The 16,350-nt window shown below is 57.2% G+C and overlaps 1 protein-coding gene across 12 annotated transcripts in view; it reads left to right on the top strand.

Annotated features, from left to right (window-relative positions):
* Window positions 1–11,919, top strand: part of GTF2IRD1 (GTF2I repeat domain containing 1) — a 110,298-nt gene extending 98,379 nt beyond the window's left edge. For all 12 annotated transcript variants that reach the window (XM_070231748.1, XM_023655493.2, XM_070231746.1 and 9 more), the window contains 5 exons: window positions 4,156–4,233; window positions 5,641–5,833; window positions 8,105–8,142; window positions 10,324–10,460; window positions 11,682–11,919. In XM_070231748.1, the coding sequence (XP_070087849.1) occupies window positions 4,156–4,233; window positions 5,641–5,833; window positions 8,105–8,142; window positions 10,324–10,460; window positions 11,682–11,750 (515 nt within the window). In that variant the 3' untranslated portion in view covers window positions 11,751–11,919. The remainder of the gene's footprint in view (window positions 1–4,155; window positions 4,234–5,640; window positions 5,834–8,104; window positions 8,143–10,323; window positions 10,461–11,681) is intronic.
* Window positions 11,920–16,350: the final 4,431 nt, after the last annotated feature.

A 16,350-nucleotide genomic window follows, 5' to 3' on the forward strand; every position in this document is an offset into this window, starting at 1 on the left:
GCCTTGAGGGTGACCCCCCACTGCGTGCTTAATGAGAAAGGGGTACTTGATGCCGTTTAGAAAATGTTCTACCCAGAATGGGTAAAACAAACCCCAGGAATTAAGAGAATAAACTTCCTTTATCTGAAAGAGTCTCGTATGTAAAATTTAATTTCCTGAGACTACAGGATAATTGAGGCATTGATCTAGTTAATAACATCAACGATGACTTGCCTTTGATGGCGTGAGACCATAACTTTTTTTTTTAAAGATTTTATTTTTCCTTTTTCTCTCCAAAGCCCCCCAGTACATAGTTGTATATTTTTTTTAGTTGTGGGTCCTTCTAGTTGTGGCATGTGGGATGCCGCCTCAGCATGGCTTGATGAGTGGTGCCATGTCCTTGCCCAGGATCCGAATCAGTGAAATCCTGGGCCTCCGAAGCGGAGCATGTGAACTTAACCACTTGGCCACAGGGCCGGCCCCACCTTAACTTTTTTATATGTGACATCATTGGATCCTCCCAACAGGCTAGGATTCCCATTTGAGGGATCTAGAAACTGAAGCCCAGAGAGGTTGAGTGACTTTCCGAACGCCACACGGCATTAGGGTTACAATCAAGATTGCCTTGCTATCTACCAGGCTTGGGAACTTCCCTGTCGCTGGCCCTGAGGACCCCCTTCCTCCCCACTGCATATAGGCATCCAGCAGGTATGTTAGGACACACACATGCTCACCCTGCACTGAGCCCTAACTCTGGCATTTCCAAGTGGAGAATATCCTGGAAAGTTGGCAACTGTTGGTGTCCTTACCACCAGCTTGGGTCTGTGGAGCTCAGGCAGGCGCCCCCAGAACAGAGTAGCTGACTCAGGGTTCAGCACAGTGATAACCAGCCCTTCGACCGTGCCAGTCACTGGCATGTGTCCTCCCTTCATCCCCGCAGCAGCCCCGCACGGTCTGTCCTGCTGTTGTCTCTGTTTCCCGAACGAGGAAAGCCAGTGGTCACCCCAGGTCGGGAGCTAATGACAGAGCCACAGTTTGGACCCAGACGGTCTGACTCAGTGTGTGTTCTTAACTCCCGGCCACAGAGCTGCACTTAGAGGCTGGGGAAGACCTCTGGGCTGGTGGCCGAGGCCCCGCAGAGCCCCAGGATTTGTGCCCACCCCCCCCCCCCCCGGTGGCCCTGCCCCCTGTTCTCCTTGTTTTGCCCACGAGCAGACCAGACTTAGAGGTGCAGTGCCCGGGCTGCCCCAGCCGAGGCGAGGGCAGTGCTGCCCACAGCAGTCCTTGGGGGCTGCCTGGTGACCAGCAGGCCTGGCCATCCCCTCCAGACAGCGGGTTGGGGGTGTCAGGAGCCTGGCTCTGCACATGTTCAGGCACCTCCTGGTGTCCCCAGCGTTCCGCAGGCAGCCCAGGTCCCACCTTCCCGGCACTGAACTGCTCCCACCATTTGCAGTGTCCTGCCCAGGACCCAAGCGTGCTTTCTGTTGGCTGCCCCATGGTGTCACTTCTCCCTGTCAGCTGCAGCCTGGTTTGGGGGTGCTCCCCCCGCAGATGAGGCAGGACTTGGAAGGAGAAGGGGATGTTTCCGCATCTGCTAACGTGTTGAGTGCCCACAGGATACCTGGAGCCCTGATGAGCAGCTGAGGCCGCATGGCTGTCACCTCCTCCAGGAAGCCCTCCCTGATCCCAGGCTGGGTTGGGACCCCCACGGCCCTGCATTGACAGTTACCAAGCCCGCCATCTCCCTCCTCAGAGTAGGGCCGTTTTCTGTACGCTGCTAAATGCCCAGGGACGCACCACCCCAACATGCAACTGTGTTCACGAAGTCTTTGTCCAGGGGACAAACGAGGCAGTGAGGGGACGTCCCATGGCCCGCAAGCCTAGGTTTCTGACTCCAAGTTCTGTGCCCTCCCAGGGCCTGGCATCACCTCCCCGAGGCAAGGGCGGAGTGAGGCCTAGGTGGCTGGCTGTGTCTCTTCCCCCACATGGCCAAGGGAGCTTCCAGGGAGGCAGATGGGTGTGAGATGCGTGCTCTGGATCCGGCCATGCACGGAGGCCTCACGTGTGGGGCCCGTCCTCGAGGTGCTTGTCCGCCTCCTTTGGCTTTGTGGAGTTCCGCTGGGTCGGCCCTGCCCTGGACTCCGAAGACAAATGTAGACCCGTGGCTCACAGGTCAGCCCTGCTTAGTACGGATGGGGAGACAGACTTCCGGAAACCTGGGGCTCGTGGTGGAGCAGAAGACCAAGGCTTTGGGGTCCGACAGGCAGACTATTCCTGGCAGTTAGCGGCTATGTGAGCTCGGAAAAGTTACTTAACCTCTCTGAGCCTCTGTCCTCAGCTGTGGTGAGGGGTGTCTGGGGAAGCTGCTAGCAGAGCGTCTGGCCCGCATTGGTGTGGATCCAGGCGCTCCGTGCCCTGTCCTGTGCCAAGCTGCTTTGCCTGCACAGAATCCTGACCACCAGATGAACCCCTGGTGGAGGGGACGGAAGAAAAGCGTCCTCCGCCTCCCTCAGGCTCTGGGTGGCCCTGGGCCAGAACCTGGGGAAGGGTCAAGTCGATTCTTGCCGCATCTGTGGTCCTAGAGACCACCTGGAAGGGCCGTGTCAGGGCACGTGGGAAGGAGGGGGATCTAGGGGCTGCTGAGTTTGGGGTCTTGATGTGGCTGAGTAGGGCCGTCACTCCCTGAGACGGGGACACAGGAGGAGGACGTTAGGCGGGATGGGGCCTGGGGCGCCCAGGCAGTTGGTTGGCTGTGGTAGAGGAGAGAAGGATGCAGGGACTCTCGGTTGCAGAGCCAGGGGTGTGGGCCTGAAGGGGACCAGACAGTGCAGCTGGGAGTTGGGAGGCCCCGGGTGGCGGGTAAAGGAGCTCTGGCAGGAGGGGGCAGCAGGCCCTGTGTGGGAAGCTGTCTGCCCTGCGGCACAGGCGCCCGGCCTGGGAACTGGGGCTCCTCCCTGGCAGTGGGTGCAGGGGGAGGGCGGGGCCTGGGAAATGCAGGTCCCGGGTTGGCCTCCAACATGAAACTGAGTGCTGCGAGATTTTCCAGATTAAAACAGGCGTCGTTTTTCTGCACGAACCCATTCTGTCTGTTCTGCCCTCATCGCTCAGGCCCTGGCTCCCTGCCTGCTCCCACCCCGCCCCAGAGGCCCGGCCACTGTGGGTACCGTGTGTGATGGTGCACAGGGGCCCCCCGGGACCAGCTCCCCTCCCCAGCCCAGGGCACAGGTCCACAGGCTGCTCTGCCCCAGGACCCCCGCATCCCGTCCAGCCCAGCCTCTCCCACTGCCCACTTCTCCCCACCCAGCCCAGGCCCTGTCTCCTGCGCTTGCCTGGCCGCAGCTGCTCCTCTAGGCTCAGGAAAGGGAGGAGGGAGCCCGGGGTCCAGGCACAGGTGCCCACGAAGGGCTGCCTGGCCGCTGGGCAGGGAGGGTGCACAGGGTCTCTCTGGGCCGAAGCCTTGGGCTCTCACTCTGCGAGGCAACCAGGCTGAGTTCCTGCTGGCCCAGCTCACTCCCGCCAGCACACCGCAGACCTCCGTGGCGCACCCCCAGGCCATCACAGCTGCCTCCCCGGGCACACCCTGTGCTCTAGCCGCATCCAGCTTGACCTCTCACCCTCTGATGCTGTCCTGAGGGTGTCTTTTCCTACCCCCACCCCCTCCATCACCATCCCTGCCTGCCTCCCGAGAGACCACTTAAACATCCTGCTCTCCCTGGGGGCCTCCCCGACTCGAACACACGGGGCTGTGCACCTGGATTCATGCCCCATGTTTCCTTGTGGGTGCATCCCGTCGCCCTTCTGGGTGGGCGCTGTGCTTGTGTACCACCCCTCTAGGCTATAAGTTCCTTGGAGGAGGGTCCCTGCCTCCCTCTCCTCAGGGTGTTCCGTGCCTGATATAGGGCCTATGCTGGGGAGCTGTTCAGAGAATGTGGGATGGGTGAATGGATGGGTGGGTGGATGGATGATGGGTGGGTGGGTGGGTAGCTGGTTGGTGAGTGGGTGAGTGGGTATGTATGCAAACAGACAACTGAGGTGAGAAACAGGCTGCAAGGGTGTGGTCCGGGCCTGGAGAGACTGCTCCGGCAGGTGAGGATCAGGGACACCACATGGGAGAAGGAACAGGTCCAGTGGCTGAGGCTGTGCCAGCACTCATGCCCCCTTATCTTCCTCTTGTAGATGAAGATGATGCCAACAGACTGGGGGAGAAGGTGATCCTCCGGGAACAGGTGAAGGAGCTCTTCAATGAGAAATACGGTCAGTGCCGGGGACAGGCCCAGGGGGCAGGGTCTGTGGGGCCAGCCTTCCTGGGTGGCCCCTCCTCACTTTGCAGCCAGCATCTCCTCCGGGTGCCCCCCGCTGGCCTGCCTGCTCCCTGGGGACACGATTGCCCTGCCCATGACTGATGGGAGCTGACTCTCATTCCCCATCCGAGAAAGGGGAAAGACCCCGGTCTGTGGCGCACGGCAGTGACAGCGGTCAGCGCTTGTGCTCCCCCAGGGCCGGGCTGTACCCAGAGGGGTGGCCCATGGCCAAGTGCTGGCTCATGCAGGCGCCCGTCTGCCCGGGCCTCTAGAGGAAGGGGCTTATCCCGCCGTCTTGGGGCTCAGTCTGCACGGGAGGTGAACGTGGGGTAGATGGGAGCCCCGAGATGCCAGGCTCTGTGCTGAAGGCCCCAGGGCGCCAGGGCAGAGCCCCCGACAGGGCAGTTAGTGACCCACTTGCGGCTGATGGAGCACTTTCTGGATCGCTGACGGCCAGGCTGCGACAGGGCCTCTACATACGTGACGTTGTATTTGTGCTGAATTTAGTATTATCTCCATTTTGCATTGTAGCAAAGGAGACAGGCAGTAATAAAAAAAAATTTTACAGAAGAATTTCAGAACGTGATAAAGGAAAAGAAGAAACTGCAGTAGCGAGCGTGACCGAGAATGCTGCGGGGCGGGGGAGGGAGCCACGGCCTCTCTGGGCCGGTGAGCAGGAAAGCCCTTGGAAGATGGGACATCTCGGCTGAGGCCTCAGTGTCAGGCTGGAACAGACGGCCAGGAGCCTGAGCAGCCGGTGGGGAGGCGCCCGGGGAGGGAAGGGGAGAGGTGGGCAAGCCTGAGGTTTCATTTTGAGAGCAACGGGAAGCCACTCTGCTGGTGGTTTGTGGTGGTGTCTTTTTCACTTTTAATTTTGCAGTCAGTTTTCAAACGTATACAAAAGCAGAGGGGAATGACATAATGGCCCGTCATGTAACCCAGACCCAGCTTCTCTGATTATCAGCATTTTACCAATCGTATTTCATCTCTGTCCACATACACAGTTTTATATTTTTAGTCCTTAAAGCAAATCCAAGATATGATATCATTTCATCCGTAAATACTCAAGTAAGGACTCTCTTTTTTCTTACGTAATAATGGTGGATTTTAAGCAGACATCAAGTCCTCATTTGTCAGTTCTAGGGGTGCGCACTTAACAAATCCTAACAAATATCAGCATTGGGTGTTAGCTTTTTAATTTTGCTAGTTGGATAAAAAAAATCGTGTGTGTATTGATTTTTTAACTCTGCAGTGTGGTGGCTGCTAAGCTGGGCCCTGCCAGCTTCCAGCCCTTTCCCCAGAGCGCTGGGCCTTTCACAGGGGGCATCTTCCCTTTGCCCTGACCCCCTGTGTCCTCTAGGTGAGGCCCTGGGCCTGAACCGGCCTGTGCTGGTCCCTTACAAGCTGATCCGGGACAGCCCAGACGCCGTCGAGGTCACGGGCCTGCCCGATGACATCCCTTTCCGGAACCCCAACACGTACGACATCCACCGGCTGGAGAAGATCCTGAAGGCCCGGGAGCGCGTCCGCATGGTCATCATCAACCAGCTCCAGTGAGTGCCCAGTGGCCGGGGCCGGGGCAGAGCAGGCGAGGGCACGGAGGGCTCCGCTTGGATCTGGGAGGGGAGTCCCCAAGCAGACCAGCCAGGAGTTGAAGAGAGAGGAGAGAGAGACCTTCACTTCACAGAATCCAGGAGACAGGCAGCTTCACACCCTCATCTCAAAGATGAGGGAACTGATACCCAGAGCGAGGAAAGGGACAGTGTAAGTCATGGTGGGTCAGCGGGGACCCAAACCCGGGCATCTGACTCCATTCAGGCTGCTGCAACAGGTGCCAGAGACCAGGTGCCTTATAAACAGCAGACATGTACTTCTCACCGCTCTGGAGGCTGGAAGTCCAAGATCCAGCTGCCAGCAGACTGGGTGTCCGGCAAGGACTCACGTCCTAGTTCGCAGATGACCGTCTCCTCTCTGTGTCCTCACGTGGCGGAAGGGGCAAGGGAGCTCTCCGGGGTTCATAAGGACACCAGTCCCATTCACGAGGGCCCCTCCCTCACGATCTCCTCACCTCCCAGACACCTTGCCTCCTCGTGCCATTGCACTGGGATAGGGTTTCCACACATGAATGGTGGGGGACACAGACCTTCAGTCGATGGCACCAGGTGTCCTGATTCCAGCCCCGTTCTACTGAAAAACACAGCCTCAACATTCATGGGTGTCTATTTTTAAAATTTTAATTAAATTTGACTTTTTCTGACTATACTGTTAATTTTTACCCACTTTAATATATTTAGAAAATAACAGAAATTCAGTAGTCTGGTCAGCCAGAGATAATCTCTCTCCACATTTTGCCATGTATCCTTACAGTCTTTTTTAAAAAAGTACAATAGTTTATTTGATTATTTTCAGATTTAAAAAGATTACACATGGTGGCTATAGTTAGTAATACCATATGGCATATTTGAAAGTTGCTAAGACAGTAGATCTTAAAAGTTCTCATCACAAGAAAGAAAAATTTTGTGACTAGGTGTGGTGACAGATGTTAACTAGACTTACGATGGTGATCATTTCACAATGTATGCAAACATCAAATCATTACATTGTACACCTGTATGTCAATTAGACCTCAATTAAAAAAAATACTTGCAGCAAACTTGGGAAATACAAAAAGGTAGAAGAAAAGAAGAAGATAACCCATAACTGTAACTCTCCTTTTAGAATCAATGCTCTGGGACATTTCTTTTGTACTTTTACCCTGACACATATTTTCTTTTCAATTTTACAGTAGATGTTTTAAAATTAAAATAATATTTGCATGTGTCAAAAAAATTCAAATTATTCATGGGTCCAGTCCAGTTGCCTAGTGGTTAAGCTCATGCACTCTGCATCAGCAGCCTGAGGTTCATGGGTTCAGATCCAAGGTGCAGACCTAGCTCCACTCATCAAGCCATGCTGTGGTGGCATCCCACGTACAAAATGGAGGAAGATTGGCACAAATGTTAGTTCAGGGCCAATCTTTCTCACCAAAAATAAATAAATAAAATTATTCAGAAGGGTCTCAAATGAAAAGTAGAGACCCTTCCTCCCCTCCCACCTACAGTCCACCCCCTGAAGTAACTACTGGAAAATGCAGGAAACCCCAGGCAAAAATGTCCAACCCCATAGGCGTACATCCCAGAGGAACCACTGAAGACGTTCTGGAGGTTTCCTGCCGTGTCTCCAGTTTTCTTTAATGCCTATTAAATATGCTTTTAGAAAATGAAACTGAGATCATAGGGTGTTTATCTGTAGACAGTAAACAAAATTGACATTTCCTGTCTGGCTGGCTTGTACACACGGGAGCGTCATCCATGTCCATGACGGCTCCCTTTAATGACTGCGTAGATACACCACAATGTCCTCCACTGATGGATATTCAGGTTGTGTTTAATTTCTTGTTGTTGTTCGTGTAAATAATACTACAAGTAAAATAATAAAATAAAAATTAAAAGATACATAAAAAATAACTCTGTGGCGAATATCCATTTCCATAAGTCTGGGCACACATTTCTGACCCCTTGGTCAGAAAGCACCCTCGCTTCGGAGACGGGGAAGCCAGGCCCAGTGCAGGGGCCGATTTGCCTGGCACGGCACTGACGGCGCCAGGCCGGCCAGTGTCCACCTGCTCCAGGGGATGCTCACCGTTCTCGTGTAGGTCTTAGCTGACCAGGCTCCAGGGGCGGCAGCATCTCATCTCCTGGGAGATGGCGCCATGTCTGGGGAGCGGGGCAGAGGGAGAAGGAAAGCCCCATTTCCAACTGCTACCTCATTTCTTTCTTTTTCAGACCTTTTGCAGAAATCTGCAATGACACCAAGATGCCAGGTAAGTCCCAGGCTGGAGAGGCCACCGTTCTGCCTGTTGGGGACCAGTCTGTGGACAGATCTGGTCCAGGTGGCATGCAACAAGTGGCTGACCGCCTAGAGAAAAGTACAGTCCCCCTGCCCAGTGCCTCCCCAGGGAGCCTGAGATTTCCATCTGCAGGGCCAGTGTCCCCAGAAGGCCCAAGAGGCCTGCGGGTACCCTTCAGAGGGGCCCTGCCACAGCACAGCTGAGCATGTCAGACCAGCTAGACTGGACGAGGGGCAGGCTGGAGCCACGAGGAGGGGATGCCAGTAGCATGGTGGAAGCCGCCTAGGGAAGCGGGGGTGGCGTGTGGCCGGCAGCGGGTACGCAGGTTTGCGCTGCCCAAGGTGGGCTGGACCCGCCCCGATTCTGCCCGCGTTCGCAGGGTGCACGCCTGCTCCAGACCCTGGGCTCGTAGAGCCTCTCAGTCTGTGGGGACCTGCGGGCCTGCTGGTGTGATGGTTCTGTGTGAGAAGGTGTTCCGTAGGACTCAGGAGGACGTGCCCCAGGTGACTGGGAGGTGCGCCTCTGATCAAGAAACCTGGATCAAGAGACATCCCACCCCTCCCTGTACAGCTGGGAAACCGCGGCCCGGAGAGGGCAAGGGACTCACCAAGGCCACGGAGTCAGTTGGTGGCTGCTCAGTGGGGACAGTGATGGATTCAGCAAGGCCGCCCCACCCTGGCCTGACCTGAGGTCTCAGCTCCAGATGAGTCCAAGCTCACGTGGAAGTCCACAGCCCAGGATGGCACGGTCCAGCCAGAAGCCACCTCCTTCTATCCTGCACTGATCCCAAGGGCTAGGCACGGCCCTAGACCCCGGGGGTGGCGAGGCGGCCAGCTTTGGGAGCTGCCCTCAAGTCCAGGGCAGAGACGCAGACAGGCCCGCAGAGGCCTCCAGGAGGAGAGCTGGGGGAAGATGCCCAGAGGGCGGATGGCGACACTTACATCCACCACTCCCCAACCGTGGCCGTCTTGAGGGTCTTATGGTGACCCCAGGATGGCCACAGCCCTGGACCAGCACCTCTGACTTCTTTTTTTGTGGCTTCTCCCACAAAATTCCCTCCTCTCTGGCTCATTCCCTGGGCTCCTTCTGCTCCGGAGCCTTCTGTCTCCCAGCATCTCTGTTTGTGCCATGTCACAGGTCCCAGGCTCCGGTCTTTCTTCACCAGCTGGACCCACAGTTGCCTCGTGGGCCCAGCCTGCCTTCACACTGTGTCATTATGACGCCTCTGGTGGGCTGTGTCCATTTTCTACGCAGTGGCTGGTCCACTCAGGCAAGCCCCACGCCCTACACAGCTCCACATCTTGTTTCTAAGTCTTGTGTATCCTCATCAATTTGACACAGCAGCAACCAAACCCCTGCTGAGTCCTGCTCTCTGCTGGGCTTGGTACTGGGCGTTTTCACACAATCTCCTTTGAGTCTCACATCACATTGTTTTCCCCATTTGGCTCAGAGAGATTAATCCGTTTGCCCATGGTCACACAGCTAGAAAGTGGCAGCCATGGAACTTGAACTTAGGACTTCTGACTCTAAAGCAGAGTTTCTTTCCACTGGGACACTGCCTGTTGACTCAGACCTGTGAACCGTCATCTGGAACGGCACTGTCAGGTCCAGGTCATCCCACATCAGCACTAACACTAACAACGATATGCTAGCAGTTCAGTTTTTCAGTGTTTATGCGGGCCAGGTGCATTATCTCATAGGCCCTCACAGCAGCCCTGCAGGATCTTACTCACGTCTCACTCGTGAGGAAGTGACGGTGCAGGGCCATTCACTGACGGTCACCAAGGACCAAGTCTGTGCCGCTCCGAAGGCCATGCTCTTCACCATGGCATGCAGGGCCCCGGGGGGCTCTGGGAGTTCTGGGGAGGCTGGGACCCTGCAGGCTGGATGGTGTGGGGAGGGTGTGACGAGGCCTGGGCCTGAGCCCGCCTCGGGGTGCGGGTCTCGTGTTAGCCGAGGCCAGAGGATGGGCGAATGGGCTGCGGGGCCTGGTTAGGGAAGGACGCCGGAGAGGCGGCCTCAGCCGCTGGTGGGTGTGGAGCCTCGGATGCTGAGAAGGCGACTTTAAACCTGAAAAAGGCCTCTCCAGAGGGGCAGGGAAGCCGAGACATCGTGGCCTTGGCATCCAGCGTCAGCAGCCTCCTTTCCCACCAGCCAAAGACAGCAGCGTTCCCAAGCGCAAGAGAAAGCGGGTCTCTGAGGGGAACTCCGTCTCCTCTTCCTCCTCGTCTTCCTCGTCCTCGTCCTCCAACCCGGAGCCCGTGGCATCCTCCAACCAGATCTCCCTCGTGGTAAAGTTGCACAGAGCTGGCCCTGCCCTCTGCTCTTTGCCTTTGCCCGCACCGGGCAGGGCCACCTGCTCTGGGGCGGGGGGCGGTGGGCGGTGGGGCGGTGGGCTCGGAGGGGCTCTGCAGCCTCAGGGTTACAGGCGCAGCTACCTGTCCTACCCAGAGACAGTGCCCCTCATATCAGGTGCTCACAGGGCCTGGGCAGAGGTCACATCCCCACGGGGCAGGTGCACAAGCCGAGGCCCAGGAACGGGAAGGGACCTGCCCAGCCCCCTGGGCAGTGCCAGAGCAGGACCCCCAGCAGACTCTTGGGTTCCCGGGCAGCCAGAGGCCTGGCTGATCTCTGTGCTTGCATCACTCCGAGCCTTGCCACAGCCCTGTGAGGGGTGGGTGTTACCCACCCTGTGTAGACGAGGAGCACAAGGGTCGGAGGACCCACTCCAGAGGCCCACCTGTTCTGCCATGAGGCCGGGCTGGGCTCCCTCCCCGCGAGAGGAGAAGCTCACTGGGGGCTCACACTTGAGAGTTCACTGTGACTTCAGAATATTAGCTTTGCCAGCGTGAGTCCAAAGGGGGAGGATATTGGCACACATTTGAAAATGATTTTAGGATTTCTTTTTATTTTTTTTAATCGAGGTATAATTGACATACAGTGCATTATATTAGTTTCAGGGGTACAACATAACGATTCGATATTTGTATCTGTTGCAAAATGCTGACCACAGTAGGTCTAGGTAACATCCGTTCACCATACATAGTCACAGAGTTCTTTTTTCTCCTGGATTTTAGGATTTCTTTGTCCTGTGACCATGTTTCCCTTCACCCCCTCCCTGGAAAACCCCAAAGGTCAAGCTGTCCTTTATCCTCCCTAGCTGGCTGAGTGCTCACAGAGGCTCCCCAGCTCCTGCCACCACAGAGAGACGTGACAGCTGCTTTGGAGGATGAGGCCTGGGGGGGCTGAGGTTATGGGGGTGGCTGCCAGTTGTGAGCCCAGCCCCAGTTCCTCAGGCCTTCATGGCAGGCCCACATCATTAGCCCCAGGACACAGGGGGGCTCTCGTCCCAGGGCTCTGTGACCACTGGTGAAGCATGGGGCCTTGAGCAGCGCACGTGCCTTCCTTGGGCCCAGCGTCTGAGGAAGCCTTTCTGAAAGCAGAGCTAAGTGTTCTGGCATTCTTCTGCCTCACCTGGAGTCCTAACCCGGACGTTTGTCCCCTCTCTCTAGCAATGGCCAATGTACATGGTGGACTATGCCGGCCTGAACGTGCAGCTCCCAGGACCCCTGAATTACTAGACCTCAGCGCCGTCAGGACCTCACTCAGAAAGACTAAGGAAATGTAATTTATGTACAAAATGTATATTCGGATATGTATCGATGCCTTTTAGTTTTTCCAAGGATTTTTACACTATATTCCTGCCACCAAGGCCTTTTTAAATAAGTAAAAAAAAAAAAAAAAAAAAAAGTTGCCTTTGCTCTTAACTGTTGTATGTTCTCTTTTGGAATTGCGGCCGAAGCCATCACTGGGACAAGGTCAGGACCCCGGCCACGGGACCGGCCAGGGCCCTCCTGCCTTGCCCAAGCAGAGGTGGTGTCCCTCACCGCTGGGCCTGGTGTCTGGGCACAGACTTCACTCATTTCTCTGTTGCTGGGGCCACGCGACCTTGGGATGAGGCGCCACCAAAGGCAAAGCGCCAGGCCGAGCCCCTGGCCTCAGGGTGCACGATGTGGTAGGGGCTGTTGGCCCCAGTAACTCAGGTGAAGTCAAAGTGTTGGCATGACCATCAAACGTGGACTCCCCATGGCGGGAGGGAAGGCATCTTGGAGGAGGGCTCTGCCTTGGGCCTGGAGGGGTTTTCAGTCAAGGTCAGGCCATCTGAGCAGTGGAGCGATGGGCCACCGCTGTGTCTCAGAAAGACCACTTTGGGGGTGGGTGGGAAGGGAAGGGAGGAAGAAGACTGGAAGCAGAAGGACTGAAGGGCCTGGCCCAGCGTGGCTGCTCATTCACTCCTGGTGGGGAGACAGGCATGCGGGCCACCGGTCCTGACGGGAAGAGCAGGGGCCCTCACCTGGTGCAGCAGCAGGAAAGGGTCCTGGAAGGTGGGTCTTGAAGAGCATGGTAGGTGTTGGTGGGACCTAATGCGGAGGGGTGGGGCAGGTGGGCATTCCAGGAGGAGAGCTGCGTGTAAGGGCTGCAGAGAGGCTGGACTGAACTGGGGTGTTCCAGGAACGGGGAGTCGCTGGAGCAGAGGACCTGAGGAGAGTGGCCGGAGGTAAGAGCAGGGGTAGGTGGGGACGGTCAGCAGGTTGTGCCCTGTTCATGGTGCTGAGCTGCAGAGGAGGGAGGGGGCAGAAATGCAGCTTGGGTCCTGCTGGCCAAGCCATGCACTCGGGCCAAGCTGTGTGCTTTTTCTCAGTGGCCCGTGTGGATGGACTTGTGGGCTAGGCAAAGGAGATTGGGGGGCGGGGGTGATAGCCAGGACCAGATCTGCATTTTGGAAGGGCCTGGCTTACTGCAGAAAGGAAACCAAGGCTAGAGGAGAAGCTGGCAGACCGTGTGGAAGGCTCTTGTAGTCGTTCCAGCAAGAGCTGGCGGTGGTTTGGGCCAGGTGGAAAATACCAAGGAGGCCAGCCAACAGAACGCAGAGGTCAGCTGGAAAGGGATGCTGGGGCGTGGAGAGGTCAGGGTGACCGCAGGATCCAGCCAAGGTCCAGAACCAGGCCTACGACTTAGAGGACCTGAGTCCTGAGGCAGCTCAGGACATGATCCAAAGAGTCCAGGAGCTTTGGCCAGCCCTCTGGCTCAGCTGGTGCCCAGAGCTGGGAGGGAAGGCCCCGTCCCAGCCTTCCGGACTCTGCTTCCTCCTGGAAAGATGCGAGGAGCCAGAAACCACAGGCTTGGCACACCTCGGCCAAACTGCTCCTCTCTCTGCTGGTGCCACCACCTCCCTTCCCCATCCCAGTGGCCCCAGAACCTGCCAGGGCAGGCCCTCCATCCTCAGACCTCTGCCCTTTTCTCTCCAGGATCAGGGGAGGGGCGACGGCCTAGAGTGACCCCCCCCCCCAAGGCAGAAACTGCCTGTGAAATCAAGGACAGCCTGGCAGCTGCCGCCTTGCCTTCAGCCCCCTCTCCTGGCACCCATCCTCTCCCCGTCTAATCCCGTCTCTCCCTGATTTAAAAACCTCCACTGCTTCTCCTTCCCCACAGCACTGAGTTCTTGGCTCCTCCTGGTCTGGCCCCCTCCCCTGCCCCCTTTCTCCGCGGCACCACCGAGCAGTGAGGGGCTGCAGCCCGGGCACCGGCTTCCCCGCGGCCTGGGGGCCTGGGCCCACCTGGCGCCCCCGCAGCCCGCCCGGCGGCCGGCTGGCGCCTCTCGGTGGGTCGTCTAGACCGGCCCTGGCCGCCCCCGCCCCGCCGCTCAGATCTGCGGCCAGAGCCGGAAGGGCCAGAGCCGGTGCCCGCGGGCGGCTGCGCGGGGAGCCTGGGAGCCGGGGCGGGGCCGGGTCCCGATCCCGCGGCGCTGCGCCCCAGAGCCCCGGCCCGCCGGCTGGCTAGTTTCACTCTCGCTGTTTGGACGCGTGCAATTAACCGGGTCAGTGCAGCAAACTCGCGCGCCTCGGTGCCCGACCCTATTCCATAAAGCAGAACGGGGAGCCTCCACCCCCTGCCAAGTCGAAGCCTTTGAACCAGGAAAGGGCCTGTGTCCGCTTCCCCTCGTCCCGGGAGCGCCGGGCTTGGGGAGGAGCGTCCCGGCCGAGGACGGAGGGCGAGGACGTGCTCGGGGGCGCGGGCCGCGCGCCTGCGCTTTGCTGCGCTGCGCCCGCCCGGCCCCTGCTCCGCGGGGCTGCCTCCCCGAGACTCCCTTTGCTCGCCGGCAGGCCCTGCTTTCCGCGGAAGAGCCCAGATGCTGTTTCTGCAGCCTCTCCAGAATCTCAGCGTCCTGCATTTTGAAAGCCCTCATTCTTTAATTAAAGTTCATTTAGCTGCCATCTGTCTGGGTTCAAAACGGCTTCGTGTTTTGCAACTCTCATTGAGAATTGTTACTGGATTTGTAAACACATCCACCAGAAAAAAATCACAAAACACTTTCAGAAGTAATAAATGAGAGATGTGCGGAAGGAGCGTGAGGCGCTGCATCTTAAACGTCCTAATTGCTGGGGAATGTATTCTGGTGGGTACATAATCATTTCATATACAAATCTTTGTATAACAATCTGGTATCAATGAAAGGATCGAGATTATAGAAAACGCCGGAATTATATCCGACTGAAAACAGTAATAAAGCAATAATCAGCGCAGGGACAAGGCGAGGGGGAGGGGGAGGGGAGGCAGGGGTGGCGGGAGCCGCTCTCCCGGCACCTGCTCCCCGCGGCATCCTCCCTCGCCGCCCAGGTGCTTCCCTTCTGCCAAAAAGAGGAGGGTGGTCCTGAGCTCTGGGCGGGGGCTTGGCAACACCCTCCTGAGCTATCTTTCTTTAAGGAGCCAAAGCTTTCTTTATGGTGGCCTACTGCTCCCCGTGGCGCACGGTCTCCTCCGTCCCACCTGGCCATGACAGAGAAGAGGAGAAAAGATGGAGACAGACGGTAGCCCCTCTTTTAAGCCTCGTGTAGCGGCTCCATGGAAGGTGAACGCTCTGGGAAAATGATATTAATGATTTCTCCGTGGGGAAGCTGAGGCCCAGGGCTGGGGACGGGGGGGCAGGGGGCGGGGTCTCCGGGTGGGAGCCCTCAGGATGCAGCGCACTTGTTGGCGACGTTCTGGATGCCCGAGGTTTGAGGAGGCAAAAGGGGGAATGTGGGTAAAAGTGGAGGTGTGCATTAAAACAGCACCCAAGACGCTCTTTGCATGGCTGCCTTCTGCCGCGTGCTCCGACCTCATCTCCAGGGCTGCCTGCAGCACCGCCTTTCCGCCTCGTGGGGGGGGGGGGGGGGGTCCTGCTTTCATTTCCTCAAAACGGCCTCCCCTCCTCCCCAACTCAGCCAGCGTGGCAGCTCCTTCCTGTTCACCTGTCACTGAAATGTCCCCTGGTCAGAGGCCTTTCCAGAACACCCAAACTAAAGCAGATACCCCCCCTACCTCATAACTTTAAAATTCCACCTTTTTTTTTTTTTTTGAGGAAGATTAGCCCTGAGCTAACTGCTGCCAGTCCTCCTCTTTTTGCTGAGGAAGCCTGGCCCTGAGCTAACATCCATGCCCATCTTCCTCTGCTTTATATGTGGGACGCCTACCACAGCATGGCGTGCCAAGCGGTGCCATGTCTGCACGCGGGATCCAAACCAGCCAACCCTGGGCCACCGAAAGGGAACATGTGCACTTAACCGCTGCGCCACCAGGCTGGCCCTTCCACCTCCTTTTTTAAAAATCATGTTATTACTGCCATGTGCCATACTTTATTTTCTGGCTGTCTCCTCTGCTTCGGCTCTGTGATGGCAGGGCGAGTGCCCACGTGCTCATTGTTACACCCTGGCACTACCACAGACGCAGAGCTCCTCACTAAAGGGAAGCTGCATGGACATGTGACTCGACTACAGCTGTCTCCGCAAGGAGCAGAAAATGAGGGACCCCCGAACTCTAGACCCTATTCCACACGGCTCCAGGGCCCGTGCCCTCCCCACCCGACTCCGTGTGCGGGACGTGACTGGGGCCCCGGCTGTTCTCCCGCCCTTTGGGCTTGCTTGCTTGATTTCTAGTCAAGTGTTTAGACTCCAGAAGTCCTATATTTTGACATCAAGGTCCCTGAAAGAGCCCACTTAAAACGCCAGAAACAGGAGGCAGGATAAACACGAGGCCCCAGAGGAGGCGAAGAGGCAGCCACGAGAGGTACCAAGAGTGCTCCTGGGGCCGGCCTTGTGGCGCAGCGGTTAAGTACGCACTTCCACTTTGGTGGCCTGGGTT

This window comes from Equus caballus, chromosome 13 (genome assembly GCF_041296265.1).
Source record: "Equus caballus isolate H_3958 breed thoroughbred chromosome 13, TB-T2T, whole genome shotgun sequence".
NCBI lineage: Eukaryota > Metazoa > Chordata > Mammalia > Perissodactyla > Equidae > Equus > Equus caballus.